Source organism: Sorex araneus, chromosome 5, assembly GCF_027595985.1.
Source record: "Sorex araneus isolate mSorAra2 chromosome 5, mSorAra2.pri, whole genome shotgun sequence".
Taxonomy (NCBI): domain Eukaryota; kingdom Metazoa; phylum Chordata; class Mammalia; order Eulipotyphla; family Soricidae; genus Sorex; species Sorex araneus.
The window spans coordinates 211,233,954-211,243,817 of record NC_073306.1 but is presented as its reverse complement, the minus strand read 5'-3'; the positions used below and the strand labels follow the sequence as shown (position 1 = coordinate 211,243,817).

Below are 9,864 nucleotides of genomic sequence, written 5' to 3'. Positions count from 1 at the left end.
AGGCCGGGAGAGCAGAGCAGTGGGGGCGCAGGGTCAGCAGCGCGCGGCTCGAAGCCCCAGCCGAAGTGTCACTGCGGGGTTTAACATAGAAATACTGAGATATGAAAAAAATGCCTGTCATTTTTGGAATTCAGTAGTTCTGAACAAACGGGAAGCGGCCACCCTCCAGATAAAACACAAGTACCCGCAGACGGACCTTGTGAACACCTTGGGTGGTATTCACACCAGAGAATATCACTTTTCTCTCGCTATTTCTGTACACGTGTGAGCATCTCCCATAGTAAACGGTTGAAAAGGAAGGAGCCCTAACCCGGGCCCGGCTCCTCAGGTACAGGAGAAAGCAGTGAGCAGGAAGATGCTGCTCCTCGTGGGAGCGCAGAGAGCACCTTGCCCAGCCCAGCCAGCCCCCAGGCTCTGTGCTCTTGGACCCCCTGGGGACAGAAGATGCTTTCTGATAAAGCCGATTTTAAACAGAAGCCATCAGCAGTGGGCACAGGTAGGAGCATAAACATAAATTACTTATCAGCTATACACACGCGCTGCCTTTCGGTACTTCTGAACGCCAAATCGCTGTTCTGTGGATTTAGATTGGGTCTCCACATTTCAGAACTGGTTGAGTGTTTAGAGGATAAGAGAAAACGTTCTTCCACTCCAAAACAAAAACAAATGCAACATAAGATATTAAAAAAAAAAAAAGGCAACCCTGGGCCTGGAGACGGGTCAGCGGGTAGCCCCTTGGCTACCAGTGTTGGCCCTTGGATCCACTCACCTCCCTGAACTGCAAAACTAAACAAGCAGAAAAAGAAAAAAAGTGAAGCTGGAGCCCGGAGCGGCTCCTTCCCCGCAGCGCTGGGTCCCGGGCGGAGAGCGCAAAGGCGGTTCCCTGCGGGGTGGAGGCTGCGTCCCCGCGCGCGCGGCCCCCACGCACAGCCCCGAAAGGGGCCCAGGGGCTGGGTGGGCCTGCAAAAAGCCAGCTACACCCCCCCAAACCCCAAGCCCCCAACCCGCCAACCCACGGCGGCGTGGCCGCGCGCCTGCACGCACGCGAGTGGGGGCCGCAGGGGCGGGGGCGGGGTGCGCGGGGTCCCCCCGCCCAGGCTCCTGCGCCCCGCCCGGCCCTTCCCAGAGGGGCTGAGGAAGGGTTGGCGGCCCCGGCTTCCGACGGCGGGGTGGGGGGCGGGGGGCTCGCTGGGCGCGGGGGAGCGGGGGCCGCGGGGGGATGCCGCGCCTGGGGGAGTCTGATTGGTGCAAGGGAACGTGGGGAGAGCGGGTGGGAGAGGCTGGGCGAGCAACTCACGCGCGGGCGCCCACCCGCCGGGACCCCCGCCTTTGGCCTCCCCGGAGCCGGGCCAGGGGGAGAGCTGGAGGTGCTGGGAAACCGGGGCGCCCACCAGCCGGGGACCCCCGCCCTTGGCCTCCCAGAGCCCGGCCAGGGGAGAAGCTGGAGGTGGCGGGAAGCCGGGCGCCCACCCGCCGGGGACCCCCGCCCTCACCGAGCATCCCCGGAGCCGAGCGAGCGCAGAGCGCGCTGGGCGGGGGCGCCGGGCCAGCCCCTCCTGAGCTCCTCCTGCCCCGGCCCGCGGGTGCGCGCTCCTCGGGGGGCTACAGGGACCCCTTTCCCGCACGTTGCCCCTGCGCCCGGGCTCTGGAGCTGGGGGTCGTGGTGGGGAGAGCGGGGATGCTGGCGGGGGGAAAGGCGAGGAAGGGAAGGGGGGATGGGAGCGCGCGCGTAGCAGCTGCCATTCTGGCAGGGGACCCCCGGGACCCGAACTCCTGGTCCCCGCGGCGCCCCGCGTTTGGGGCGGGCCGGGCTGCGGCGGCGCGGGGCGGGGCGCGGGGCGGGGCGCGGCCCGGTGGAGCCGGGGAGGAGGGAGAGGAGGAGGGAGAGGAGGAGGAGCGGGAGGAAGGGGAGCGCGCGGTGAGCGGGCGAGCAGGCGAGTCGACGCGGAGCGAGGTGTGTGCGGGTTCCGGGGTCCCCCTCGGGTCTCTCTGTCTGGGGGTCCGCGGTGATGCTCCGTCGGGGCGCGCGCGTCGCCCCCAGAGCCGGGCTTTGCCCCCTGAGCCCTCTGGGGGGTGGGGGGTGACCGGGGTTCGGAGGCTGAGCGCGGGGAAGGGGTCGCAGAGCCCGGGCGGGGTCCCAGGTGCGTGCCTTACCCCGGGCCCCCTCCCCGGCACGCGGGGCGCGCGCCCACCTGCCTGGTCCTGATGCGCGCGAGGATGCTCGAGGAGCCTCAACTTTATCCCCTGGGCCCCCAAACCTCAGCGCCCCCCACCTGGCCCTTCGGTGCGAGCCTGTGACCCGCCAGTGAACAGGTGGTCGCGGGCTAACAGGTGCGCGCGGGGGACGCGGCGGGTGGGGGGGGGGGCCGGGGGTGCGGGGCAGAGCGCGGAGAGCCACACCCAGGCGGGAAGGGCCTCCCGCCCCCTCCCCGGGCTCAGCTGCCCCCCGCGTCCTCCGGGACTGGGGCCCAGCCGCCGCCCGGCCCGGCCCCCACCTCCCGCTCCCCGGGAAGGTGCTGGGACCTCAGCGCTCAGCCTGGGCACCCAGGGGAGGGCGGGCTGCATCTCCCCCCCGCGACTCCACCTCTCCAATGCTCAGGAGCTGGCAGATGATTCATCCCCACCCCGGGTTCAGTGGGCTGAGCTCGCTGAGATGCAAGGGGGGATGCTTGATTTTTCATGCAGAAGCTAAAAAAGCCTGCAAGGATTCTTTTTTTATTTTTTGAAGGGTCTCCCTCTGGGGGGGAGTCTGCTGAACTTTCCGGTTGTTTGGGGCTTGTTCTGAACTCGTGCGGGGCTGATGTGGTGATGTTTCCCCCAGAAAGCCTCCTTCAGGCTGCGTGTGCGTCCTCAGACAATTGCGCTTGTGTTCTAGGGTAGAGGAATTCACCAGCCATGGCCGAGGTCGTGAAAGGAGTCTCCAAGGCCACGCATGAGGTCGCAGAAAAAGTGGGAGTAAGAATGGAGGGTAGGTAACTCCAGCACCGGCTCAGTATTTGTTTAGGACGCGTGGTTGGGGTCAGGGGTGCTCCCAGCGCTGGTGCTTCTCACTTGGTTCATTTCTGCATGCCTCATCGCCTGTCCACAGGATGAACCGAGTCAGGTCCGGGGAGGGGAATGTGTATGTTGCATCTCTAGTGAAAGTGGGACTCCTTTTCACTTTCTCCGGATTCTAATTTTGCAGTAGCCTTTAAGGTTTTTTTTTTTTTAAGACAAATATTTCTGTGCATGAGTGACTGGGTCTCAGGAGACATTTAAAATTACTCCGTCTTTTAAGAATAATCAAGACTTTTGAAGAATCATTTGTGAGTCACTGAGTTTTGTTATCCTCATGAAATATATTTGGTCTTTTTTTATGTAATCTGATTTTAAAATAGGACTTAGTTTTATCTGGGTTTTATACATAGTGCCCCCCACCCCAAAAAAGGGCAGAAAAACCTTTGGTGGAATTTCTTTAAATTGGGATCACTTGGTAAGCTGGCAAGGTAGATGTAAAGCAATTAAAGATTTACAGTAATACCTCTGAGCATTTTTATTAATTCATTTATTCATAATCAATTGATACTTATTTCTACTTGTTTCTACAATCTCATTCTGATTATGCACGCTAACTCCTTTTTATTGGTTTTTAAAATCTGAAACCATATTGTCAGTTTGAGTGTTATTTTAAACCACTTGAAATTTGAATTAAAACATCACTGTAAACAGTCACCGGTACATACACTCCATTCCTGGAGGCCCGCAGCCCCTGCTGCTCTCGGCTTCTCTCCTCTGAGCTCTCCCACACTTACTGCTGAAGGCTGTAGGGCAGGAGCTCAGAAAGGGCAGCTGGGTGGAGGATGAGCTTACGGGTGGCATGAGGTACTGTGCCTTTTTGGGTTTCACAGAAGCTACATCAGGGCCAGAGCCATATATATATATATATGTATATATATATATATATATATATATATATATATATATATATGTTGTATTGAATCACTGTGAGATAGTTACAAGCTTTCATGTTTGGGTTATAGTCTCACTATGATCAAACACCCATCCCTCCACCAGTGCAAGTTCCTCACCACCAATATCCCGGGTATACCCCCCTTTCCCACCCTCCCCTGCCTCCATGGTAGACAGTATTCCACATACTCCCTACCTATCTCTATCTCTCTCTTCCTCTCTCTATTTCTCTCTCTCTCTCCCTCCTTTTGGGCATTATGGCTTGCAACACAGACACTGAAAGGTCATCATGTTTGGTCCATTATCTACTTTCGGCATGCATCTCCCATCCCAACTGGTTCCTCCAGCCATCATTTTCTTAGTGATACCTTATCTATTCCATCTCCTTCTCCCCTCCGCTCATGAGGCAGGCTTCCAGCTATGGGGCAATCCTCCTGGCCCTTGTATCTACTGTCCTTGGGTGTCAGCCTCATGTGATGTTACTCTATACCCCACAAATGAGTGCAATCATAGAGACAGGCCAGATCCATATTACAGGAGACAGAGCACTCTGCTGACACACAGCCTACCAGGGTTTGATCCCGATATCCCATATGGTGCCCCGAGCACCACTAGGAGTAATTTCTGAGCACAGAGCCAGGATTAGCCCCTGAGCACCGGAGGAGCTGGGGGCCACACCCTCACACCCCTCTCACTCCTCCCCTCTGGGGTCATGCCGAGAGAACGCTACATCATCTCTCCAGTGTAGATGGGCTGGAGAAAAGTTCTACTTGGAATGATTTTTGTGCATGCCTCATGACAGTTTGCATCTCAGAAACTTCCGTGGACTTGATCTTACCACAGATCACCATGTGAATTGCAATTTCTCCATTTTCAGACGCACTTTCAGAAAATCAGAGGTTGAAAATTGATGAGTTAATTTTAAGTTTTCAGGAAGTGTGAATTATGCCTGAATTGGTGACGTGAGTTTTAGGTAGATCCTTGTATCCATCCTTAGTTGCATACAATCTGTGTTAGTACCCTTGGATTCCAGTTTCTAGTTTAGTAACTTTAAAAATATTTTAAAGATAGCAATAACCTATTAGTCTGTATGGTGAATAAAAAAACTCTGGTTTGTAGTGAATATAATCTTATTACATTACTCTTGCAGGTAACAAACAGGTTTATTATTTATATGTGTTTTATTTCTTTTCATTGCCAACTACAAGTTTGGGCAAATAAAATATTTTATTTTGGGGGATGAACTTTGTTATTTGTTCTGAGAATATTATATGAAACTATGACTTGTATGTATGTCACACAATTTTAAAAGTGCCTTCCAGTGTCTGTCACTGTATTTAATTAACACTTAGTATGTTTTCTAAATTATATGTAGTTTATGTTCTGTGGTCTGAAACAAAGCTGAACTTAAACGCAGGATTTAATGATGGAGACTAGGTGTTTAGAGGCTGGTGAAATTTTTTTAGTAAGAAGCTAGCTGGTAAATATTTTAGGTGTGACAGGAGTTATGACGAGTGTTTCAATCACTCAACTCTGTCATTGAAATGTGAAAGCTGCCGTAGGCAAGAGTTAATATTGTTTGTTATAATAAAGTTTTATCTAGTACAACAATTACAAATTGATCTGGCCCGTGTGCTGTCCTTTATTGACTCTTGGTAAAGTGGAAAATGTAGGGTCTTGATATCAGAGAAACCTAATTTATTACCTCTGAGTGTAGCACAGCAGGTAGGGCGTTTGCCTTGCACGTGGCTGACCCGTGTTCGATTCCTCCATCCCTCTCAGAGAGCCCGGCAAGCTACTGAGAGTATTCCGTCTTCATGGCAGAGCCTGGCAAGCTACGGGTAGCATATTCGATATGCTCAAAACAGTCACAACAAGTCTCACAGTGGAGACGTTACTGGTGCCTGCTCGAGCAAATTGATGAGTAAAGGGATGACAATGACAGTGACAGTGAAGTGGAAGTTATTCAGGTCTCCTGAGCATCACCTCCCTCATTTGTAAAATGCATGGTTCAGATGAACACAACTAAATATCTTTCAGAGTTGCAAAAGAACAAAACATTGAGTAATCCAGCAAAATTCTTTTGTGGGGGAGAGTCTGGACCACCCCAGGCAGTGCTTAGGGCTTCTTCCTGGCTCTGTGCTCAGGAGTCACTTCTGGCAGTCACCACGTGCAGTGCCAGGGATTGATTTGGGGCCGGCTGCATGCCAGGCAAACTCCTCATCCCATGTACTGTCTCTCTGATACCCCAATTTTCAAAAGTTTATACAATAATTTTTGAGCAGTCAGATTCATGGCAAAATTGAGAGGAAGTCACAGAAGTTTGCCATGTACTCCACCTCCATACGCATAACTGCCCTTAATTTCAACATCTCTCATCAGTCTGCAGTTTTTGTTGTAATTGATGAACCCATATCAACACATTTTAATCACTCAAATTGCTTACTGCATTGACAAAGATGTTTTAACTGCATGTATGTGGATCTACCTCATGACACTTTATTCTGCTCAGGTCTCTCTCTCTATTCAGCTGTTTTATCTGTTTGCTCCTTTGGGGGCTGATGCCATGCTCTCTTGGTTACCAACGCTCTCCAGTCTTGAGGTCAGAAAGTCTCAGTTCTTCAGTTTGTTTCTCCTCTTTGAATTTTGTGTTGACTATTGGACATTTTGGGCCTTTAGAACCTGCTTGTTAATGCTGATAAAATAATGTGTGGTTTTGATTGACATTGTATTGAGTCTAAAATTCAAACTGGGAAGAATTGATGTCTTCACAGTGTTGAGTATTTCTACACCTGAACATGTGACAACCCCCCTTTTTTAAGTTCTTTGATTGCTTTCATCAGATCTTTTTAATTATCCTCATATTCTTTCTAAATATTATGTTAAAATATGGCTAAACATTTTATTTTTGGTACTAGGGTAAATGACTGTATTTTTAATTTAAATTCTACTAGTCCATTGCTGACATAGGAAAGGGAGTGACTTATTTCTCTGTATCTTCAACTTTGTATGGTTAAGTGCTAGTTTCAGGAGTCATTTGTCAGCTCTTTAGATATGGTGTCATTTGTCAATTAAGGCAGTTTTATTTCTTCTCTCCCAGTACGTAGAGATTTTTTTCTTAAATATTACTTTTTCTTATGTAGCCATGTGCTCTGCAGTAGAACAGATGGTTAATAGTAAAAGGAAATGCCCTTTCTCGTTCTATTAGTAGGAAACTTAGTTTCTTTACAAGAAATAAGATGTTAGCGACAGAATTTTGAGATTTTAAAATCAGATTAAAGACGATTCTCCAATTTTCCTAGTTTATTGGGCATTTTTTAATTAGGAGAGAAGAAATAAAGCTGCCTTAATTGACTAATGACGTTGTCTAAATTAAGGTTAATCTTGTTTAACCCAGGCTTGCCTGGGTTTTGTGGGCAGGTGATTTTCCATAGAAATGATGGGTTAAGATCACTGTTTTCACATATTGAAATGGATTGCACTTCTGGGATAAATGCCTTTGGGACCTGGTGCGTTCTTTTTACGTATTGTTTGATATCATATGCTAATTTTTATTGGGTATCTTGGTAAAGCATTCTTTTGTATAGAGGTTATGGTTATCAGGAAAACTCCAACAGGCTCACTGCTTGTCAACATCCTAGAAGCAATTGGGTTTCACCCTTCATCCTGATTGTTAAAACTGCTATCAATAATCAGCTTGAAAGATTGAGATTACAGAAAAGTTTCTAATTTCACTATGGCTAACGAAGTGTGTCACATCATTTTCAAAGATCATTTTTCATGAGAAAAATAATCTGCATCCTTTATAATACTCTTTTGTTTGTTTTGGGGGCACACTTGGCAGTGCTCAGGGCTTCATCCTGTCTTTTCACTGTGGGATCACTTCCGGTGGGGTTGGGGTGCCATAGGACGACCATGCCCAGGTTGGCTGCGTGCAAGGCAGATATACTACTTGCTTTAGCCTTCTAATACACCTTTGAACAGTATTTCTTAAACTATTTGAAGAACTTCAACAGGAATAAGTATTTTTGTGATTTATATATATCTACACACATTTTGCTTTTTGGGTCACACCCAGCAATGCTCAGAGGTTCCTCCTGGCTCTGCACTCAGGAATTATTCCCGACAGTGCTTGGGAGGCCATATGGGATGTCAAATAGAACCCAGGTTGGCCACGTGCAAGGCAAATGCCCTACCTGCTGCACTATCGCTCCGGCCCTGATTTTCATATTTTTGTAATTACTGTACACAAATGTACAATTAAAATACTTCAACTTAATAGACGCTGTTAGTCCAATTATTGAGGAATTATAAATCGAAATCAAATTCAAAGGGGGGAGTGAGCTCTCCTTCCACAATGCCAAGTATTCTCGTGGGAAGGCAGGGCGTTTGTCTTCCTGACCTTGCAATCCTGGGGTGCTCATCAGCAGCAGAGATCACGGGTGGGGGCTGTCCGCCAGCCCTCCCGTCTCTGTACACCCGCACCGACGTCTGCACCACGTCAGGAAGATTCTCAGAAGATGCAGCACCACAGACATCTAGATGGCTTCTTTGAGCTCCCAGGGGTTACTTCTTCAGATATCCACTCTGAACCTGCATGAGGTCGTAAGAGAGAAAACAAAGTCATCACAGAGCACCGTCCATCAGCTCCTCGCTGTCTAGATCACACAGGCGCAGAGTCCTTTGGTCACTGTTCTGTACCTCTGGCTTTCCCCGTGACAGACTACTCATTAATTAGAGGTCAGTCATTGATTACCGGCACTAGTCTACAGCTAAGGACAGGTGATCGGTTTAATATGATGCAAATAAAGGGCCAAAGGGACAGTGCAACTGGTAGGTCACGTGCCTTGTCATGTGACCTGGGCTTGGTCCCTGGCATCCTGTCTGTTCTGTTGGGCTCCAGTAGGAGTGACTCCTGAGCACAGAGCCAGGAGTACGCCCTGACACAGCCAGGTGTGGCCCCAAATCCAAAACAAACAAACAAAACCCACACATGAAGCAAATGCTTCAAAACCCACATTTATCTTTTTGGGAGGTCTAGGATTTTTTCAAAAGAAAACTCTCCCAGGGCTGGAATGAAAGCACAGCGGGTAGGGCCTTGCACGCGGCCGACCCAGGTTCAATTCCCAGCATTCCATATGGTCCTCTGAGCACCACCAGGAGTAATTACTGAGTGTAGAGCAAGGTATAACCCCTGTGCATTGCTAGGTGTGACCTAAAAAGAAAAAAAAAAAGAAAGAAAGAAAGAAAGAAAGAAAGAAAGAAAGAAAGAAAGAAAGAAAGAAAGAAAAAAAACTCTGTCTCTGTCTTTGTCTCTGTCCCTCTGTTTCTCTCTCTCTGTCTCTCTCTCTTTGTTTCTGTCTCTCTGTCTCTCTCTATATATATGTAAATATATATTGTATATATATAGTAACAGTTACAGTGAACTTCACCATTTTTTCTTTTGAACAGACTTGCAATTTAAGGGTCAAAATTTATGTATTTGATTTAGGCAACTTTGCTGATTTAGTCAAAATCAAGTTCCCAAATACTATTGAGCCATAAGGACCACAAAACAACTGCTAACCACTCAGTTTTATTAGTCATATTTTTCCCAAGATACAAGTTTCAAAGTGTGGTGGGTGGAAGGATAAGAAATACTTTCTTTACGACAGGCTGTTCTCAGTTTGCATATTTCAGTACACAAAGATTTCCATTACCACCGTTAGTTAAATAATCCCAGTGCCTAACAACGCAGTTAAGATTTCTGTTGCCACAGTACATTAGCTCTGAGTGATGATATAAAGTACATTCTTTTCTCCTAGCTCTTCAGCCGGTCACACACTACATAAATAACAGTAACCCGTTACGGTGCATGATCAATTCACATCGCTGCTTTCCAAGTTTGTTGGCTATTAGCCACTGCTTACACACAAT

At 48.8% G+C, this 9,864-nt stretch overlaps 1 protein-coding gene across 5 annotated transcripts in view; it reads left to right on the top strand.

The window, feature by feature from the left end:
- The first annotated feature begins 1,150 nt into the window (after positions 1-1,150).
- Positions 1,151-9,864, top strand: part of LOC129404835 (protein MAL2-like) — a 106,273-nt gene continuing 97,559 nt past the window's right edge. For 2 of the 5 annotated variants that reach the window (XR_008630168.1, XR_008630167.1), the window contains exons 1-2: positions 1,917-1,954; positions 2,876-2,968. Coding sequence is in view for 2 of the 5 variants with exons in the window: in XM_055137886.1 (XP_054993861.1) it covers positions 2,896-2,968 (73 nt within the window). In the remaining 3 variants the exon portion in view is untranslated. Of the gene's footprint in view, positions 1,584-1,875; positions 1,955-2,875; positions 2,969-9,864 lie in introns of those variants that run through there. The other 3 variants (XM_055137886.1, XM_055137885.1, XR_008630166.1) reach the window with 3 other exon arrangements.